This window comes from Rattus norvegicus, chromosome 1, assembly GCF_036323735.1.
Source record: "Rattus norvegicus strain BN/NHsdMcwi chromosome 1, GRCr8, whole genome shotgun sequence".
Classification (NCBI taxonomy): Eukaryota; Metazoa; Chordata; class Mammalia; order Rodentia; family Muridae; genus Rattus; species Rattus norvegicus.
Genome location: NC_086019.1, coordinates 201631763 through 201654142, shown reverse-complemented (window position 1 = coordinate 201654142; position 22380 = coordinate 201631763). Strand labels below are relative to the sequence as shown.

At 45.6% G+C, this 22380-nt stretch overlaps 1 protein-coding gene across 2 annotated transcripts in view; it reads left to right on the top strand.

The window, feature by feature from the left end:
* Positions 1-22380, top strand: part of C1h10orf143 (similar to human chromosome 10 open reading frame 143) — a 39992-nt gene continuing 17612 nt past the window's right edge. The window contains exon 1 of one of the 2 annotated variants that reach the window (XR_005499517.2): positions 1-2132. Coding sequence is in view for 1 of the 2 variants with exons in the window: in NM_001401704.1 (NP_001388633.1) it covers positions 2064-2132 (69 nt within the window). In the remaining variant the exon portion in view is untranslated. The remainder of the gene's footprint in view (positions 2133-22380) is intronic. The other variant, NM_001401704.1, reaches the window with a different exon arrangement.

Here is a 22380-nt window from a genome sequence, read left to right as displayed (position 1 = left end):
ATTATTTTTTTTTTTTTTTGGTCTTTTTTTCGGAGCTGGGGACCGAACCCAGGGCCTTGTGCTTCCTAGGCAAGCGCTCTACCACTGAGCTAAATCCCCAGCCCCTTCTTATTTTTTTTAATAGAAAGATCATTTTTAATTCTAAATTTTTTGAGGGGCTTGTATGTGAGTACAAGTCCAAGATGTTGGATCCCCAGAAGCTGGAGTTATAAGCAATTGTGAGTCAGGTGGCATAGGTATGAGGAACTGAACACATGTATTTTGCAAGAGCAGTTAATGCTCTTAACTAGTAAGCCATCTCTCCAGGCCATGTTATTTTGTTTCGTTTTGTTTTGTTTGAAACAGTGTCTTTCTATGTAACCCTGGTTGGTTAGAACTCTCTATGCAGATCAAGCTGGCCTGGAACTCACAGAGATCTGCCTGTCTCTGCATCCCAAGTGCTGGGATTAAAGGTGTGCACCAACAAGCCCAGCCCTGTTTTGTTTTTAAGACAGTTTCTAGTAGCCCAGACTAACCTCCACCTCACTGTGATGATGACCCTTGAATGCCTGATCCTCCTTCCTCTTTCTACCTTCCTATTTTAAAAATCCTTTCTGTTTCGTTCCTCTAGACAACACTGATTAATACACTAGGCAAGCACTCCAACAACACCAAGACACACTGCCCAGCCTTTTAAAAAAAATTAATAGATTCCAAAGATGCACCAGATAGGAAGGGTGTGTGACACAAGATTTCGACAATCCACCTAATGAGTACTTGGCATAAAATAGAGTACTTTACTTTTTATTTTTTAATTTTTTGAGATAGAGATGCAGCCCTGGAACTCTCTACATAGACCACACTTGCCTCAAATTCAAGAGATCCTCCTGCCTCTGCCTCTCAAATTCTGAAATCAAAGGCATACACCACTACTTCCAGCCTGAGAAGTTCTTTAAAACAGGTAAATATCTCTTAGTCTTGTATTAGTGAATCAATGTTATCTCTTACAGGAACTGAGGTAGAAGAGCCATTTGGAGATCCTGAGGTAACCTAAGGATAGCTTCAATCACTTCACCACAGTGGTTTCCTGTGGTAAGCTCAGAGTGTCTCAAGAGAGAAGTGTGGAGTGTAGCCAGGCACCACATGGTTCAGAAGAACTTGTTAAAAATTCACGCCACCAGCTGCCCTTGTGATGTGAAGGCTGCCATTATCCCAGGAAGCTAACACTGCACTAGAATTGGGAAAGGGGATCTTATGGTCTCTGCTCCAAGCAACCTCTACTTCCCACTGGTTCAAACCAGTTCACATGTTCACTGCTAGACAATCATTGCCAAAGAACTAGCTCTATTTTAATTCGTCAATAAAGCACGGGGGTCTGGGAGCTTTGGTACAGAACAGTTCAGAACTTTGCGGTGGGCCCTGGAGGGAGGGAGAGTCTGCACACGCTTCAGGAACCAGGCCTAGCTTCGGAGAAGTCAAATGTGTAGCTTTCCTCAAAGCCAGGCCGAAAGCCATCCCCAACCCCGACGCCTGTGGCTGTGCCTGCCCCAGGTGGTGTTCCTGTGCCTGCTCACGACCCGCCTGCAAAACCGTGGCAAGGCTTTGCACATTATTCCAGGTTGAGAATTCGAGCCTCTTGTACCTTAGAGCAAAACTAAAAGCTGTCAGACTGCAACTCCCGAAGACAACGCCCAGAGCAGCCTCGGGCGTGCCGATTGGTCCGCGGTGTATCTATCAGGACTCAGTAACCAATCACAAGGAATGAGAGGAGGGCGCGCCTCCCACCGACCAAGGGTTGCAGAAGTGTGGCATATCTTAAACAAACGACCTTTGGGACTGACTTTGTGAACGGAGAAGCGACAAGCCAGTCCCGGCTTGCGAGGCGTCGACCTGTGGCGGGTGAAAGAATTCCCCGCACCTCAGGCCGTAGGAGACTCGGGTTTCGGCTACTCCTGCCTGCAGCCCCTCTGTGAGGCACAGTCTGTTCTTCAGGCTACGCCCCACGCCTCCTTATTGGCTTCTCCAGACACGTGGTCGAGTGGTTCCCGCCTCCGGGTGCCCTGAGAGGCGGTTCGCTAAGCCGCATGGACAGCCTGGCGCCGGGCCGATGGAGACGGCGGAGGACGGAGGAGCTGCCAGCGGCAGGGGACGCGGTAAGCTCCGGGCAGGGCGTGGGCAGAGGGAGGCAGCGTTCTAGTGGGCGCGCGGGCGCCTGAGGCGTGGCCCTTCCGGATGGCCAGCCGGCTGGGCAGCAGAAGCCTGCTGCCGGGGCGGGGCCTGAGGCGGGGCCAGGCAGTGCACAGTCCCGCCAGTGCACAGTCCCGCCTCTCTTGCTGCGCTTGCGCAAAGGTGAAGAACTTTGTTTAAGCTGTAGTATCCTCAGTTTCTGGATCACAACTTGTGCCACAAGTCCAATCTGGCCACCTATCCTCACAAATAAACTGAAAGAGCCAGGTTAAAAGTGGAAAGCAGAAAAAGATGTAATGCAGCTAGTCGGAAGAGGAACAAAGATTGAGGGAATCACTCCCAAGTATGACTTAGGAGTCCCAAAGTGAGACTAAGGTTGAAACAGAGAGCCAAGAATATCTAAGGAGTCCGTGTCAAAAGTGTGGTCTGGCCAACAGTGGCGCAGCTTCAGTGTCATCTTGTGAAGTGGTGTGACAGGTGTGAAATCTCTGTCCCTGAAACAAGTTCCTCCATCTGGGATGGTTTCTTTCTTCCTGCCTGAGATTCCTGGGAAAATTAACATTTCTTCGGAACCTATTGTTTGAGTAGTCTGATAGGGGATTAAGGGGCGGGTCCCTGTAGAATATCTCCCTTCCTGCCACGCCTATAAATGGAGCACTGTGAAAGCCCAGGGGCTCAGTCTATTGCAGGTACCTAAGTTCCTGCCCCAAACCTTGGGAAAAGGCAAGGGAAAGTTAAGCATTCCTCGAAGGAGAGTTGGAAGTTTTGGGGTAGGCTAAGCCAGCTGTGTCCTGTGCTCTGAGCCTGCAAGGCATCTGACATTGCGACAACCTCTCACTAGGTACCTGCACAACTGAGTTACAAAAAAATATTACCAACAAAACAAAACAAAAGAACCCTCAATTGTTGCAGGATATTTGATCACACACTAAATCCACAGATTGTGTTGTTTACTGGGAAAACAGCCTTAGCACACACCTTTAATCCAAGAGCTTTCAGCTTGACTATTGTAAACAGGATTAAATAAAGTCAGCCATGGTCAATAGGCGAAACAAGCAACCAATTGACAGGAAGTGAACATAGAAGTATTAAGACACCATAGAGAGTAAGAGGAAGTCTGGGAGATGGACAGAGAGATACACAGGAAGTGGAAGAGAAGGACATGCAGTCTAAGGGGTCTTGATGAAGGTGTGGGAGAAGGGGCATGGATGCTGGGACATCTACTGTGGAGGAAGGTCACCTGGGTGCTTTCTCTGCCTCTCTGACCAAGGAGACTTTTTCGTGCCAGCATCTGGCTCCCGAGTCTTCATTGGTTAAAAATCTAAGAATTGATTTCCTTACATAAACTTAATTTTACTTAAATCATAAACTTTACTTCAAACAACACTCAATGTTTTAAATAAGTTTATGGTTTTGTGCTGAGACTTGTTCTTATGGCAGGTTTGGAGTAGGCAGTGCATCAGCAGGATGGTGCTGCCTCTTCTCCTTGCATATTGACCAGTTCCTACTCAGTTTTCACCTTCATTTTTTACCTCCTAGTAGTTTTTTTGAGACATAGTCTTCTGTAGTTGAGGCTGGCCTCAATTCTGTTACGTAGCCCAGAATGACCTTTCCTGAGCCTGTGCCTCCTCCCAGAGCTGGGACTACAAGTATGCAGCATTTAATTTTCCTTGCTGCTACAAGGTTGTAGACATAATGTATGCTGATGTGTCTTTCAAGTCAGCACAACAATGTTACTTTTACTCTAGGTTTCATTTTTTGAGACAGAACCTTTCTATGTATCCCACAGTGGCCTGGAACTTCTTTGGTAGCCCAGGCTGGCTTTGAACTCTCAATATGCCTATCTTAGTCTCCCCACTGCTGGGATTCCAAACATAGCCACCATTCCACCAGCAGGCAACTTTGAGATTTTTGTTTTGTTTTGTTTTGTTTTTACCATAGGGATGACTAGGGTAGGCGTGGCTCAGTGGTAAAGTCAGTACTTAGTATGCACTAGGCCCTGGGTTGAACTTCCAGCAGCACACAAAAGAAGAAAGGTGGGACTGGGGAGATGATTTAGCCAATGAAATTCTTGTGATGCAAGTGTAAGGACCCAAGTTCAATCCCCAGAGGTCAAATGAAAAAGCCACATTTGTAACCATAAATTACAAATACCTCTGGGAAGGCAAAGACAGGCAGATCCCTGGGGCTAGTTGATCAGCCAGCCTAGTTTACTTGGTTAGTTCTAGGCCAGTGAGAGACTTTGTCTCAAACAAGATGGACGGTGCCTGAGAAATGATACCCAGGGTATCTTGACTGCTTCTTAACCTTTGATCTAGTAATCCAGAGTGACTTTAGTCAAGTAGCTTCTTGTGCAAAGGCTTTCTGTCCTCTCCTCCTCTCACCCCTGGTGCCCGCCTGCAAATGCATTTGTTTGGTTCCTGTAGAGCTGAGATTAGTAGCCAGCTTCTGCCCACAGTCCCGTAGCTTTCTGCACTGTGTACCTTTGCACTTTGTGTATGGCCTTGCTGGCTAGCATTATGTCAACTTAACAGAAGCTAAAGTCACTTGAAAGGATGGAATCTCAATCGATCGAATGCCTCCATAAGACCAGGCTGTAGGCAAGCCTGTAGGGCATTTTCTTAGTGATTGATGGGGAAGGGTGGCTATCCTGTGCTGGTGGTCCTGGATTTCATAAGAAAGCAGACTGAGCAAGCCATGGGGAGCAAGTCAGTAAGCAGCACCCCTTCCCTCCATGACCTCTGCATCAGCTCCTGCCTTAGGTTCCGGCCCTGTTTGAATTACTGTCCTGACTCTCTTTGATGATGAACTGTGATGTAGACATGTAAGCTGAATAAACCCATTCCTCCCCAACTTTCTTTGGTCATGGTATTTTATCACAGTTAGGTAACCCTAACTAAGACAATAGCCACCAGCAGAGCTGAGAAAACACTTTGGCCAGAATCAGCATTGGGCAAGTGGTTCTTAGGCAGAGCCAGTTAGATACCAACTTCTTGTAGTGCTTAGTATCCTGGCCTTGATAACAGAAGTTTCTAGCACTGAGAATAGCTACCATGGTAACAAGTGTGACAAATGGATATCTACAGTGTCCCTCTGTTCCCTTGGACACCTGCTATATTCCACACATTGCTGTGGGCATTGGTGATGTGATAGCCTTGGTTAGGTGGACCCTAGGTTTGGTTAGGTTTCCTCTACAGAAACCCTGTGCCTACCACAGTATTATAGTTACTTTTCTATTGCTGGTCAGAGGCATCATGACCAAGGCAACTTATAAAAGAAAGCATTTAGTTGGGGGCTTGCTTACAGCTTGAAAGGGTAAGTCCATGACTGTCATAGGGAACATGGCAGGAGGCAGGCATGACTCTGGAGTAGTAGCTGAGAGCATACATGATGAGATGACAGCTACCAGGCAGAGAGAGACAGGTATTGGAAAAATGGTATGGGCTTTTGAAACCTCAAAGCCTGCACCCAGTGACATACTTCCTGCAAAGGCCATGCCTTCTAATTCTTCCCAAACAGTTCCACCGACTCATTCAAATATAAGAGTTTATGGGGGCCATTCTCATTCAAACCACCACACTCAGTCACAGGGATTAAACTGGTCTGGCTGCTCACCCATGGCTAAATTCATGAAAGGAGTCACAGAGGTCTTTACTTAGGCCAGAGATGTGCAGGGCTTCCATAGGGAGGAAATGGAGCAGTAGGCTGAGAAGACATCAGGGGTATCTCCTCTTTCTTGGAACTGAAGTTTACTAAGGATTGGTGTTGCAAAGGTCATGTCAAGTTCTGTGTGTGAGACTCTGAAAGATTTAAGAGTCACATCAGACCATTTGGGGTTGAGTGCAGAGGAAGTTACAGGAATGATAGCAGCTTTGCAGAGTTCTGTTAAAGACAACTCCCTTGAAGAGCTGCTCTGACAAACAGCTCTACACGAGTTTATGAGTCACATTGCTTGCCCACAGCATATGAATGTGCTTGCCACCCAGTTGTCTATCCCTGACTCCTCTCAAGATGGCTCAGTTCTGGCAAGACAGTGGGGCAGAGCCAAACTTGTGATGCCCTGGTGAGCCAAGACATTTTTCTAGCTCATGAGTTCTAGGGAGAAAAGACTGCTTCCTCTTGTAATTTTTCCATTTGTTCTTTAGAAACAGACTCTAAGAATGTGGCTTTGAACTTGTGATGTTCCTGCATTAGCTCCCAAATAGCTAGGATTACAGGCTCGTACCACCAGGCATAGCTAGGTGTCTCAAATTTGATGGCATCTATAACCCTAGAGGTCAGTGAATCTCAATAATTCCAAGCATGATATCATGAAGAAAATGGTAGCAGAGACAGCTAGTGAGAAAATTGCTTAAAGGTACTGGTAGAAAAATGTAAAAGTAGCTAGACACGAAAAGACACACTGTGTACTGAGACACAAATGTAGGGGCTGTGACTTCACACTGGAAATGGTCCTGCAGAACAGTAGAGTTTCATCAGTGACAGAAAAAATCCCATCTACTTAGAATTCTATACCCAGTGAAAATTATCTTTTGTGTTCAGTTTCTGAACTTCTATTGCTTTTTTTTTTTCCTTTTTTTTTTTTCTTTTTTTTCGGAGCTGGGGACCGAACCCAGGGCCTTGTGCTTGCTAGGCAAGCGCTCTACCACTGAGCTAAATCCCCAACCCCTTCTATTGCTTTTTTTTTTTTTTTTTTTTTTTTGGTTCTTTTTTTCGGAGCTGGGGACCGAACCCAGGGCCTTGCGCTTCCTAGGTAAGCGCTCTACCACTGAGCTAAATCCCCAGCCCCTCTATTGCTTTTTTAAAGCTTACTAACCTTTTCTTTGAAAGTGTCTAATTTGTCACTAATTGTATCCCAGGAATTACAACTTTTGATTTGGATCGTGTACACACAATAACTCATGTCTAACATTTTGAGCATATGCAGCTATAGGAACCCTCCCTATGGATAGAGAGGAAGGGACTGAGGACGAGATGTAGGTTTTAAAGGCACACCCCATGACTTATTGTCAGGCCATGCCTCCTATTGGCTCATCAGGCTGCGATTCTATTAATGAGGTTAATAACCTCACTGCCCATCTCTTGGAACATGGTCCAAGAACATAGTTGTGTAAGAATTCTTAGTGCTTGTGAGAAAACTCTAAGAAAACAAGACAAGAGTCTTGTGGCTTCAGTTTCTTCTAAATGTGGAATTGTTCTTGGAATGTGTTTTCGGGTTCCTCCCAGGTATAGCAAATGGGAGAGAGTTTACCTCAGAGAACTCATTATTGCTTGCTGCTGTTAATCCTTTTACGTATCTGTGGAAAAACATGTTTTTGCCACATGTAGATTGTCTTTGTGATTCTATATTGGAACTCGAGAGAACTTAGTTTATTTTTAACCTGAAGTATAAATTGTCTGATGCTCTGGATAAAGTTGGCTACTGCATGAGATTTTAGTCTGCCTCATTTATAGGCGCCATACTTCCAGGCCCACCACTGCTACAGTGGTAAACACCCATCACACCTGGGTGTTCTTCTCAGAATACTGCTGCACTGGGATCAAGCCTTAAGTTCACGAGACTCTGGGGAACACCTAATATCCAAACCATTACAAATCACTATACCTAGTAATTTTTTATTAGTCATACATTGCCAATTAGAGATGTGGTGGTTTGAATAAGAATGGTCCCCCCTAGGCTTATATATCTCAACACTTAGTTGTTTGGAAGTAGCACTTTTTGAAAGAATCAGAAGGATTAGGAGGTGTGGCCTTGTTGAAGGAAGTTGTCACTGGGGGTAGGCTTTGTCCATGCCAAGCCCAGTGTCTCTCTTGCTGTCTCAGCTGTGGATCAGGATATAGCTTTCAGGTACTGGACTAACCCTCTGAAACTGTAAATAAGCCCCCAATTAATGCTTTTTTAAAAATAAGAGTTGTCTTGGTCATGGTGTCTCCGCACAGCAATATAACAGTGACTAGGACAAAAGCATGGGTCACATCTACATTAGAAAAAGCTCGCCCCAGCCTGGTAGTGATTCTTGAAAGCTGCATGCCTGGAGCTCCCTGAACAGCAAGCAGGCAGTCCACAGAGTCTCCTGTTCCCAGCAATTATTTGCTGCTTATATAAACCTGGGGAGGGGCCTTATATGTCTTGTAACTTTGTGAGCTTCCCAAGTCATAAAACTGAGCCTGTTTTCTTAGGTTTCTAAGAAGGAGATATATTTCAATTCATAGGAAATGGCTACACAGCACAGTTGTACCCACTAAAGTTTAGTCTGAAGGACTTTTTTAAAAGTTTGAGCTGGGCTGGAGAGAGATGGTGCACATTGTTTAGGAGTATTGACTGCTCTTCCAGAAGATTCCCAGCACCCATGTGTCAGTTCATAACTGTAACTCCAGTTATGTAATGCCTTCTTCTAGCCTCAGTGGCCACCAGGAGCAGCAAGTGGCACATAGACACATATGCAGGCAAAAACACCCATATATGTGAAATAAAAATAAAAGAGCTCTTAGCCCTGGAGCTTCTTCAGAGCCCTTCATCCAGGTGGATGAAGAAGCCAATGTGTAGGTTGAAGTGCAAAGTTGAAAGATAAAGTGTAGGTCAAAGTCTGCCATGGGTACCCACGGAGACTGAAGGAGCACATGGAAAGGATGCTGGGGCCAGGGACTGCCTTGTGAGGTTTTGGGCTACATGCCGCTGTCAACAGCTTGTCATCAGTAAATCTGGAACTTGTCACCATCTGATCACCAAGACCACCAGTGAAACACCTGCTTTGTTCATGACCAGAGCAGCCCCTGCCCACCTTTGCTCTCAATCTGTAGCATTCTGACCGCCTCTGTTCTCAGGTGTGCACAAATGTAATGTAGGTATAAGAAGTCACCTCTTTTGCTAAAAGCACAAAAGGTTGGAGAATGCCAATTTTAAATGTTTTCTACCTTTTTTTGACTGGGAATATTTTAAAGATTGGTTTAGAAAGAAGTTCAGCTGCAGGTATTTCATAGCTCGCCAAGAGCACCAGGAACCTGACTTACCTCCCGAGGCTGGCCAGGTCAGCCTTAGTGACCCTTTACCCTTGCTATAGTCTCCTCTCTGAATTCTTCTGTGGGCAAGGGCAGCAGTGTGGAGAGCAGTCAAGCCTCTCCTTTCATCTACATACATAGGCTGGCCAGGCTCTTAGATTAGAGAGACCAGACTTAAGGATCTTGAGAGGACAGGTAATTTTCAGTTCAAACCTGGAGTATTTTTAATGCAGGTTCACAGACTGATTGGAACAAACCAATTCTTACTATTATGAACTGGTTTAAAAAAGTGTGCATGGTGGGGGAGTAGGCGGGTGAGAGGGTGGGACTGGTTTTTTATCAATTCATTCAATCTGTGGGTAACTTCAGAACCTACCTTTGCTAACACTTGGGAAATTATCCAATAAAGCCAGTAGTCCTTGTCAGCAAAACCACTTAAATGTATTGATGGCTTTAACACCATCCGAGAAACCCTAAGGGGTCTAACTTAAAAGTGCGAAGATGGAGAGCTGAATCTGCCCGTTTCACTCCGTAGGATGCAGATTTGATAGCTCATCTGCTGAGTGCCATCCCCAGTGGAAGCCTAATGAGCACTCGCTGATGAGGCAGAGCCCCTCCAACAAAACCCTTTGCTTTGCCCTTTGGTGGTTATTAAGATTTTCTTTCTCAGTCATTATAGCCCACTCCTCAAGAAACAAGCTACTGAGCCATCACCCTGCTTTTTTCTCTTAGAGAGAATCTGCTGAGCTGAGTGCCATGCCTTACTTGGTTTAGTTTTGTTTGGCCATGCTCCTCCTTGGTACGAGAAACAGGCCAGTGGCTCATCTTTGGTTGTGACCTGAGTTAACCCTTAACTGACCTAAGTTACGTGGTCTACAGAGAACAGAGTTCTCTACAGTTACAGAATGTCAGTCCTGTCCAGCTGGGGTCAGATTTTATTATAGATGCAGAAAAGCGGAGGGGAGCTAAGGGCCCACAGGAAGACAGCTTTCTCCTGCTAGGGGACCTCCTGCATGTGCCCTGTGTTCAGCAGCCACCTGGGAAGGAGTGAGGGTTGACTTCTTCATCAGGTACTCAGTGCCAAGAGAGGTAGGTATGTATGTAGTAGGTGTTCTGGGAGCAGCACCTGTCTGTGTTACGTGGGAGGGCACATGTGTTTGACAGAAAGGAAACGGAGGAGGCCTAGGTGGGTGTGTCACATTGCTGATATTTTCAAAACATCATCTATTTAGGAAAAAGTAGGATTCAGTTGTGTCATAATGAAATGCAGTATCTTGTACAATTATTACATATTAGTGAAAAAAGAAAAAGGCAGCCTGTGACTCCAGCAGTTGGTAGACCAGGGCAGAGGAGTCACTGAGTTCAAGGCTAGCCTGTGCTATATAGTGAGTTCAGGTCAGTCTGGGCCATGTCTGAAAAACACAAACTAAACACAAACAAAGACTATCATTGTTGGGTATGTGCTTTCCGATCTGGAATCTAGATTGCTTCTTAGAGTTCTCAAGACCATGATGTTGGATGAGCATGGAGTCTTTTTTTTTTTTTTTTTTTTAAGGCTGTGGCCCCAATAAGCTGACTCTTCCACTTCCAGAAGCCATCACATGTCCTTAGGTAGCCTTAGGGATGATGCATGGACCCCTTCCTACCCCATGCTAAAACATTGACCAGCTGGACCTTCTGTAGCAATTCTGTGAATTCATGAGTACAGTGTCTAGAAGACATGTCATGTCTAGAAGGCATGATTTTACTCCGCTCTTCCTGGACCTTTAACTCTTACAATCGTTCCTCCTTTTCTTACAATGACCCTTAAGCCTTGGTGAGAGGGTGTGTCCCATCTGTGGCTGAGCTTTGACCAATGTGAGTTAACCAGAGTCCACTGCACAGACATTTCTCTCCTGACAGTTTGAGAGTATACAGATGTAGGAGTGTTAGGTGAGAATTTAGAGAGATTGAATATTATATCCTCATTTCTTTCTTTCCCATAACAGCCTATTTATGTCTTTTGCACATAAAAAATAACTTCACTAAAAATTATATTTATATTATACTCATGATTATTTTACCTGCATGTACATCTGTGTACCATGTACATGCCTGGTGTCTGTTGAGGTCAGAAGAAGGCTTTGGATTCCCTGAAGTTGGAGTTAACAGGTAGCTGTGAGCCTCTGTGTAGGTGCTGGGAATCAGACCTGCTGTCTTAGTGAAGGTTCTATTGCTGTGAAGAGACACCATGCATGGCAGTGCTATTTTTTTATTTTTTATTTTTTTTATTTTTTTAGTGTTTTTGAGACAGTTTCTCTGTGTAGCTCTGGCTGTCCTGGTACTTGCTTTGTAGACCAGGGTGGCCTCTGAACTCACAGAAATTCACCTGCCTCTGCCTCTGAGTGCTGAGATTAAAGGGATGCCCCCCCACCCTCCATAACTCAAGGAAAGCATCGATAGGGGTTGGCTTACAGTTCCAGGTTTAGTTCACTATCACCATTGTGGGTAGCATGGTGGCACGCAGGCAGATCAGCTACTAGGCCTGGCTTGGGCCCTTGAAACCTCAAAGCTCATCCCCAGAGACACACTTTCTGCAACAAGGCCATACCTAGTCCAACAAGGCCACACCTGCCACACCTCTTAATAGTGGCATTCCCTGATGATTAAGTATTCAAATATATGAGCCAATGGGGGTCATTCTTACTTAAACCACCAGACTCAGACACTCTGAAGAGCACTTTAGAAAAGTCTTTTGAATAATGCTCACAGCTTTACTATTTATTCTTATATGTAGAGTCTGATCTATATTGGGTTGATTTTTTGTGTGTGTGATTGGTACCCAATCCTCAGTCTATCCTTTCACATTTGAGAGTGAATCTTCTTAGAACCCTTTTCTCCTAAAGACCATCACCCTTATGAATTTTCTTGACTCCATCACTTGACTGTAATGGTTTTAATGAAATATGCTAAACGTGAAAGGTTATTTCCCAGGTCTCAGTATCCTTCCACCAATTGCAGGCTTGCCCTTAGACCAGTACTGTACTCTCTTGACAGGGATAATTGTTAAGGTTCTCTTAGGCTTTGCCATCTCCCCTATACAATGTTCATTTTTAGGGCTCTGTCAGTTGTATTTTTCAGTTTTGTCTCCAGATAGTTTAAAAGCACAGGGACAGCCTAGGTCTGTCTATTCAGACCTTCAGGCTTTACACAGGTCGCCAAGGTCTTTGTGCTTCATTCCCTCATTCCAAGGCACAAGTGAGAACTCCTTACCCTCCTCAGTGGTGTGAGGATGAAATGGAGTCTCCTTTTCTTTAAATATGTGGGCGTTTATCAGGTTCTGCTTGCTGACTGGAGATGTGCATCACTCCTCTCCTTAAGATGTACTCAATGGTAGAGTGTTCTATCCCTAACACTGGGGAAATGATCTTCAGTGTCATAATCCAAAGTGATTTAGGCTTCGTGTGTGCTGGGTAAAACTCACAAAAACCTAAATCCAGTCATCAGCAAGTCCTTGGGGGCACACCAGTCCTTCCTGCTCCAACCCCACTTCAGCTTTTTATTCCATGTGGGACAAGAGGGTTGAGCTGTGCCCGAGTCGTCCTGACTCCTCAGGCCCTTCTTCTGTTACTGGTGTCCTTTCACCCGGGATAGCAGTGACAGGGTTGCAGGGTCTCCTTCCAGTGCTGCACAGCTGTTGGGCCAGTCCACTAGGCCCTGACTGCAGGCCAAGCTCTCAGTGTCTGCAGTGGCCCAGGCCTTTGCCAACAAGCCAAGGCCCAGAGATTCAAATTTCTAACAGCGCTTTAATGAGTACTCCAATGTTGCCCTTGGTGATGTCACCTCATTGTCCATGTAGCTGAAGGCAGAATAATTTAGGTAAGCTCAGAGATGGCTGCCAGACATGGGAATAGTCATTGCAAGAAAGGAGGCCCTCTCCTCAGTATATTCTCAGACCCTTGGCAGCTGAGGGAAGGCCTGTATCCTTCCTTTCTATGCTTTGGTGTTTTGAGTCAATATCTCCTTTATGTGGCCAAGCTGGCCTCAAACTTATGGTAATCCTCCTGTCTCCACCTATCCTCTTTTTGAAAAAAAAAGATATTTATTATCTTTAATTATGTGTAGGTGTGTGTGTCTACATGTGGGTATGTGCATGTGTGTGTAGGTGCCTGGGGAGGTCAGAGGCTTTGGATCCCTCGCAGCTGCAGTTGTGAATGGCTTTGAAGATCAGCAAGTGCTCTTAATTGCTGGGCCATGTCTCCAGTCCCCTCCCACACCTTTTTATTAGAAATGAAGGAATGAATTTCTCCCTTACTCTTCTCCATTGTTTCCTCAAGGTAACCATGTGTCTTAGCATTAGTTGGTCTGTTATTTTGACCGTGGTTTACTGATGCTGTAACTTACCATCTCTTTGGCAAGTTGGAGTTGGTTGGGAAGGACTAGAAGATCTTGCCAATTCAGTTGAGAGTCTTTTGAATAATGCTCATGGCTGAATGGGGCTGCAGTATTAAGATGTCACAGTCTATTTGGCAAGAGCCCCTTATGTCCTTGTAAGGTAGAGGCCAAGAGTGAGAGTGAGAGAAGACTAGCCTCCAGCCCCTTTCTGCTTGACATTCAGCCAGATTCAATGTGCTGTAGGAAGCAAACCTCTTAAGAGTGCAAGGTCATTTTCCAAATGAAAATGTCATCATGAAGGAGTCTTTGCTTGATGGAAACCATGCTTTCGCTCTAAATGGCAATCTGTGGGGCCTTATTAATCTCCATTCCCCAGCAGTCCCTGCTCCCTGGGCAGACTGATGGCCATCCAACTGCAGCACAAAGGAACTTCTTTATTATAGTAGATAGAATGGAGTGAAGCTGGGGAAACCCTCAGCGACGTTTCCTGTAGCAGGATGTGAGCAGTGGTGTATGTGCAGAGTGTGCACCAGCTTCAGGATGAGGCCTTTAGTAAAGCTTCTCCACATACCCTCAGACTGAAGGAGTAGATCGCTATTACTGTTTTTATTATTATTATTTTGTTGGCACGTCACTGTGTAGCTCAGGTTTGTCTCAGACTTGCAATCTTCCTGCCTTCCCTTCCCAAGTGCTGGGATCACATGTGTACCTTGGAAATTAGTTTATTTCTCTTATGTTCATTTTTATATAAAATTCGTTTTCTTGTGGACTTGGCATCTGGGCATTACTGATTTCTAATGACTCTTCCTGGTTTTCTAATTTTCTAATTTTCATTTTATTTATTGTTTTGAGACTGCCTCACTTATGTAGATCATCCTGGCCTTGAACTCACAGAAGCCCACCTCCCTCTGCTTCTGCCTCTGAGGTGCCAGGATTAGGTTTTCTGATTCATACTATGCACAGACCACTTACGCTGAGTCACATTTACACACGCACTCTAAGGGCTTCACTTGGCGTGGGTTGATTGGCCATCTCCTTGGTCCGCTGCCTGGAGACTGTGCAGTGCTTTCCCGGTGGAGAATTCAAAGGTCAGTTCTCAGTTTATACTGACTCCACTCACAAGCAGTGGTTCTTAACAGTGCTGTGACCCTTCTAGTACAGCTCCTCATATTGTGGTGACCCCAACCATGCAGTTATTTCCATCGCTACTTCATAACTGTAAATTTGCTACTATTAGGAATCATAATGTAAATGTCTGACATGCAGGCTGGTCTTTGGTGACCTCTGCGAAAGGGGTCATGACTCACCTATTGAGAGCCTCTGCTTTAGAGTTTAAAGTAGGAAGGTGGACTTTGGAAGGTGCCTTAGAATCTGGAGCCATACCCGTGGTGGAGCTGCTGTTTGGCCACCTGGATCCTCAGCCCCTTGTGTATTTCCAGGAACATCAGGGTCATGAATGTCCTGTCTGGTTTCTGAGAGGGCTCATTTCGTCAGCAAAGAAGCTATGCCTTTGAATCTCATTTCTGGCAAATTGCTAAGTCTTAACCCCCTCCTCCCTCTGGACTCTTCATTCATTAAGGCCATTTGGGTCCATCACTTTCAATAAAGGAAGCATCCACATCAACAAAGAGGTGACCTCCTTCCTCCTCAGGGAGGGCAGCCAGACATTCTGAAGCCTGTCCCAACTTTGTCCCATCACTGAAGCAGCAGGATCGCCTGTTCACCTCAGCCCCTGTTCCAGCTGTGCTGGCATGAGACTACCACTCACCTGATCTGCTCCAATTACTGTTAAGTAATGAGGTCTTGGTGTCTACTTGGGATTTTAATTTTGTTTATATAGCGAAGTGTCTTTTTAGTTTGATGGTAAATCTCCATCTGTCGTCATGAAGGCCAATGGGTCCTCCCTGGAAGGGAGCAGAGAGAAGGAAGCTTTTAGCACCGTCAGTCTCCCAGCATCTGTTTCCTAAGGCCCAGGGCAGGCCTTCATAACTGGACTGCTGGCCACATGAACATGTGCATCAATGTCACTTGTGATCAGCTGTCCATAAACAACAAAAATGAGAGTCATCTAATCCTCCCTGATGACTGAGGGTCATCATGTATATAATGTCCTCAAGCCCCGGAGATTACCCAACTACCATGATGTCAGCATCAGCGTAAGCCTTCCTTTTTTCCTGAATCAAGGATTAAGGACTCAGGCCACCACCTAAGCCACCTAAAGAATGTAGACTCATCATGGGGAAAGTCCCAAGTCTGCTGGCCTTCCTGTAACAGATGCTTCACTGCGCACAAACTGTTGTGAATAGTTCTAGAAGCATCTTGAATTTCACTGGTGAAACATAAATTCTAGTTTGTGTTCATGCTTCTGCTTCCCTTTCTAGTGAATCCAATTATGGAGAGATGGGCAAGAGAGATGCTCCTGCCGCTGACTATGTTTCTGACGGGGGAAATCAAAACATGTATGCAAACGGTGTGGGGAATAGTCATTTTAGCCCAGACTATTGACAGTTGATAGCAGTCCTTGCTGTGATAGAATACCATGACCGAGGAAACTTATGGAAAAGAGAGCTTTTTTAACTTAAAGTTTCAGATAGGCCGGCAGGAGGATCATTGTTTGAGCCAGTCTACCTGGGCTACTTTTTGAGACCCCCTCCCCCAACAGAGGTTCTAGCATCTATCAACAAACCTTGTCTAATTATCACTGTGGTACTTACTGTGTTAATTTTGTGTTTCTCTTGTACCTTTGGCATTTAAGTTAGTTCCCTCCTTGCATTCATCAGGTTATTTTCAGTATGGGCAGGTGTGTAGGTGTTTAGTACTCTCTGAATTGTAACCCAATGCTGTCCTTAACTTTATAGCTTAAATTGCTCCAGCCACGAGGAGTCTTCAGGTTGTCACCTGTGCTCTGTTGACGTGCCCACTTCTTTTCACAAGGACTTCGTATGTGTTTTGGTTCACCAAATGTTTCAGGATCAGGCTGTTTGGATGGCTCAGTAAGCAAGGAGTCTTGCTTTCCAAGTTTGATTCCTGGAGCCTACGTGGAGAAAAGACAGAAGCCTTCTCCTGCAGTTGTCCTCTGACCTCTACACAGCTCATTGTCCTTAGACTGGAAACAACTACAGGTGCATCCACATGCACACTCATCTGTGTGTCTGCTGCCTCCGCTGTCATACCATATACATGCATGCACACTCATCTGTGTGTCTGCTGCCTCTCCTGTCAAACCGCATACATGCATGCACACTCATCTGTGTGTCTGCTGCCTCTGCTGTCATACCATATACATGCATGCACACTCATCTTGTGTCTGCTGCCTCCACTGTCATACCATATACATGCATGCACACTCATCTGTGTGTCTGCTACCTCCGCTGTCATACCATATACATGCATGCACACTCATCTGTGTGTCTGCTGCCTCCGCTGTCATACCATATACATGCATGCACACTCATCTGTGTGTTTGCTGCCTCCGCTGTCATACCATATACATGCATGCACACTCATCTTGTGTCTGCTGCCTCTCCTGTCAAACCGCATACATGCATGCACACTCATCTGTGTGTCTGCTGCCTCTGCTGTCATACCGCATACATGCATGCACACTCATCTGTGTGTCTGCTGCCTCCACTGTCATACCATATACATGCATGCACACTCATCTGTGTGTCTGCTACCTCCGCTGTCATACCATATACATGCATGCACACTCATCTGTGTGTCTGCTGCTTCCGCTGTCATACCGCATACATGCATGCACACTCATCTGTGTGTCTGCTACCTCCGCTGTCAAACCGCATACATGCATGCACACTCATCTGTGTGTCTGCTGCCTCTGCTGTTACCGCATACATGCATGCACACTCATCTGTGTGTCTGCTGCCTCCGCTGTCATACCGCATACATGCATGCACACTCATCTGTGTGTTTGCTGCCTCCGCTGTCATACCATATACATGCATGCACACTCATCTTGTGTCTGCTGCCTCTCCTGTCAAACTGCATACATGCATGCACACTCATCTGTGTGTCTGCTGCCTCCGCTGTCATACCATATACATGCATGCACACTCATCTGTGTGTTTGCTGCCTCCGCTGTCATACCATATACATGCATGCACACTCATCTGTGTGTCTGCTACCTCCGCTGTCATACCATATACATGCATGCACACTCATCTGTGTGTCTGCTGCTTCCGCTGTCATACCGCATACATGCATGCACACTCATCTGTGTGTCTGCTACCTCCGCTGTCAAACCGCATACATGCATGCACACTCATCTGTGTGTCTGCTGCCTCTGCTGTTACCGCATACATGCATGCACACTCATCTGTGTGTCTGCTGCCTCCGCTGTCATACCATATACATGCATGCACACTCATCTGTGTGTCTGCTGCCTCTCCTGTCAAACCGCATACATGCATGCACACTCATCTGTGTGTCTGCTGCCTCTGCTGTCATACCGCATACATGCATGCACACTCATCTGTGTGTCTGCTGCCTCCACTGTCATACCATATACATGCATGCACACTCATCTGTGTGTCTGCTGCCTCCGCTGTCATACCATATACATGCATGCACACTCATCTTGTGTCTGCTGCCTCTCCTGTCAAACCGCATACATGCATGCACACTCATCTGTGTGTCTGCTGCCTCCGCTGTCATACCATATACATACATGCACACTCATCTGTGTGTCTGCTGCCTCCGCTGTCATACCATATACATGCATGCACACTCATCTGTGTGTTTGCTGCCTCCGCTGTCATACCATATACATGCATGCACACTCATCTTGTGTCTGCTGCCTCTCCTGTCAAACCGCATACATGCATGCACACTCATCTGTGTGTCTGCTGCCTCTGCTGTCATACCGCATACATGCATGCACACTCATCTTGTGTCTGCTGCCTCCACTGTCATACCATATACATGCATGCACACTCATCTGTGTGTCTGCTGCTTCCGCTGTCATACCGCATACATGCATGCACACTCATCTGTGTGTCTGCTACCTCCGCTGTCAAACCGCATACATGCATGCACACTCATCTGTGTGTCTGCTGCCTCTGCTGTTACCGCATACATGCATGCACACTCATCTGTGTGTCTGCTGCCTCCGCTGTCAAACCGCATACATGCATGCACACTCATCTGTGTGTCTGCTGCCTCTGCTGTTACCGCATACATGCATGCACACTCATCTGTGTGTCTGCTGCCTCCGCTGTCATACCGTATACATGCATGCACACTCATCTTGTGTCTGCTGCCTCCGCTGTCATACCATATACATGCATGCACACTCATCTGTGTGTCTTTGCCTCCGCTGTCATACCGCATACATGCATGCACACTCATCTGTGTGTCTGCTGCCTCCGCTGTCATACCATATACATGCATGCACACTCATCTGTGTGTCTTTGCCTCCGCTGTCATACCGCATACATGCATGCACACTCATCTGTGTGTCTGCTGCCTCCGCTGTCATACCATATACATGCATGCACACTCATCTGTGTGTCTGCTGCCTCCGCTGTCATACCATATACATGCATGCACACTCATCTGTGTGTCTGCTGCCTCTGCTGTCATACCGCATACATGCATGCACACTCATCTGTGTGTCTGCTGCCTCTGCTGTCATACCGCATACATGCATGCACACTCATCTTGTGTCTGCTGCCTCCACTGTCATACCATATACATGCATGCACACTCATCTGTGTGTCTGCTGCCTCCGCTGTCATACCATATACATACATGCACACTCATCTGTGTGTCTGCTGCCTCCGCTGTCATACCATATACATGCATGCACACTCATCTTGTGTCTGCTGCCTCTCCTGTCAAACCGCATACATGCATGCACACTCATCTTGTGTCTGCTGCCTCTCCTGTCAAACCGCATACATGAATGCACACTCATCTGTGTGTCTGCTGCCTCCGCTGTCATACCATATACATGCATGCACACTCATTTGTGTGTCTTCTGCCTCCGCTGTCATACCATATACATGCATGCACACTCATCTGTGTGTCTGCTACCTCCGCTGTCATACCATATACATGCATGCACACTCATCTGTGTGTCTGCTGCCTCCGCTGTCATACCATATACATGCATGCACACTCATCTGTGTGTCTGCTGTCTCTCCTGTCAAACCGCATACATGTATGCACACTCATCTGTGTGTCTGCTGCCTCCGCTGTCATACCGCATACATGCATGCACACTCATCTGTGTGTCTGCTGCCTCCGCTGTCGTACCCAGGAGAGGTAGGCAGCAGTAGTTAGTTCCAGTGCCCCTGTCTCTCTGGTACCTACTACTTTATCATGGTAATGTTAGCTTTGGTCCTTTCATTGTATTTCCTTACCAGTTCACCACCAGTGGCATCATTTCCATACCCTCTTCCCACTGCCTCCAGTGATGCCATTATGAACCAGTTGGTTTTAGATCAGGATCCAGTTAGCCCTTCAGTTCCTTTAGCTGGAAACCTGTGCATGTCCTATAGCAGGCATTTCCTGTTCAAACTGTAACTTTGTTTCCTTTTACACAGATGGGTGAGTGAGTATGTCCCCTTTTTCTTTTCATAATGCTTAAGGTACAGCTAGGACCTCACACAGAGCAAGCCCTTTATATGAGCTCTCTCCATATCCCAGTCTAAGGTATTTTACTTGTGATCTCTTTACAGGAGAGAGAGAGCTCTGTGTATTCTTTTCTCTTACAGTTAGCAGTATATTCTAGAAATTAGTATAAATTCCTCTGTATAAATCTTTCTCCCTTTTTTGTTGTTGTTGGGGTTTGGGGTTTTGCTGTTGTTTGTTTTGAGATAGCATCTAGCCCAGGCTAGTCCCTAATCAATGATTTCCATTTTCTCAGCCTCTCACTACTGTGATTACAGTGTGGGCCACAGGCTCAGCACCTCCTCCTGTCTGCTCAGCATAGGGCCCCAGGCCTGTTCACACCCCATGTTATGCAGCCGCTCTCCCCTGTTGCAGGGCTATGCAGACTGAAGCAGGTGTTCTGCAGTATAAGCAGAACAGCAGTGAGAGCTGCATGCAGGTGCCGCTTCCAGTGTGGGGGATATGCCCTTGTATAGATCGCTAAAGGGAGAGTTGCTGGGTTCTCCTAACTTCACCATATGGCCCTCTTCCTGCCAGCACTGTAGAAGAGGTTTGTTTTTTATAGACTGTGCCACATTTGAAAAATTTTGCCAAGCCAATGATGACAGATGATATTTTGATATTACCTTTATTTGTTCTAAATACAAATGTATTAGTAACTGTTCTTATTGCTGCATTCACAGGAAGCAGGGTGATGAATCCTGGTGCTCAGCCACTTCTTGCTTTTTCCTTTTTCTTCAGTCCAGGACCTCAGCCTTAGAGTGGTGCCACCCACCTTCAGGGCCTAGCTTACCCCCTCAACTAGTCTTCTCCCGGAACACCATCACCTACACCTCCAAAGATGTGCCCACTAATGCCCAGCCTTTCATCATATAATCAACTTGGCAAAAAAATCATTGAAATGATATATTTATTTGAGCATTCTGCCCTTGATGGCTTCTTAATAGCTTGCTTGTAAATTGTTTGTCTGTTTATGGAGGTGGTACCACTAATTTTTTTCTTTTGGTTTTTGAGACTTTCCAGACTGGCCTTGACTCCTAATCCTTCCGTCCCTACCTCCCAATATCTGAGACTACAAATATGCACCAGTACATATGCGCACACGTGCACATATACATGCATGACTTGTTTCTCAGCTCTTGAGTTTCCCAAGTGAGGTCAGTGTGCTCCAAATATTTTCTTCTTCCTCCTCTTCCTCTTCTTCCTCCTCCTCTTCTTCCTCCTCCTATTCTTCCTCCTCTTCCTCTTCTTCCCCTCTTCCTCTTCCTCCTTCTCTTCTTCCTCTTCTTCATCTTCCTCCTCTTCCTCCTCTTCCTCTTCTTCCCCCTCCTTTAATTTTTATTTTATATGTTTGGTTGTTTTGCCTCTGTGTATGTCCTGTGCACCACATGTGTGCAGTATCTGCAGAAGTCAGAAGAAGGCATTGAGTCCACTGGAACTGAAGTTATGGATTTGAACTCAGGTCCTCTGGAAGAGCAGAGAGTACTCTTAACTGCTGAGCTATCTCTCCAGCAACTGTTTTAATTTTTTGAGACAGAGTCTTGCTCTGTAGCTCATGTGTACTCTAAGTTGAACTTCCTTTGGTCTTCTTGCCTCAGCCTCCTACTGCTGGCATCACAGGGCTTTGTGACCTACTGTATTGTTTTGCTTTGTTCTAATGAGCTTTATATCTAGTTTATATCTAGAGTTTATATCTAGTTAGACATACCAGTATTGTTTTTGTTGCCTTCTTTGAAAATCTTTCCCTATACTGTGGTTAAGGAACAAGCCACTCTGACTATTTTTTCTTTTTTTCTAATGACTATACAATTCTTCACACTTGACAGTTTTTATATTTAGATCTCTGATCCATTTGATTTTTAATTTTTTAATTTATATATATAGTGTATATCAATATTTTGCCTGCCTGTATGCATATCTGTATGTGCAGAGGTCAGAAGAGGAAATAGGATCCCCTGGAGCTACAGATGGTTATGAGCTGCCTTCTGGGTGCTGGGAATTGACTTGGGTCCTCTAAAAAATTTTTATTTAAGGTTTATTTATTTATTATATAAAGTACACTGTAGCTGTCTTCAGATATACCAGAAGAGGGCATCAGATCTCATTGCAGATGGTTGTAGGCCACCATGTGGTTGCTGGGAATTGAACTCAGGACCTGTGGAAGAGCAGTCAGTGCTCTTAGCCAATGATCTGTCTCTCTAGCTCCATTGG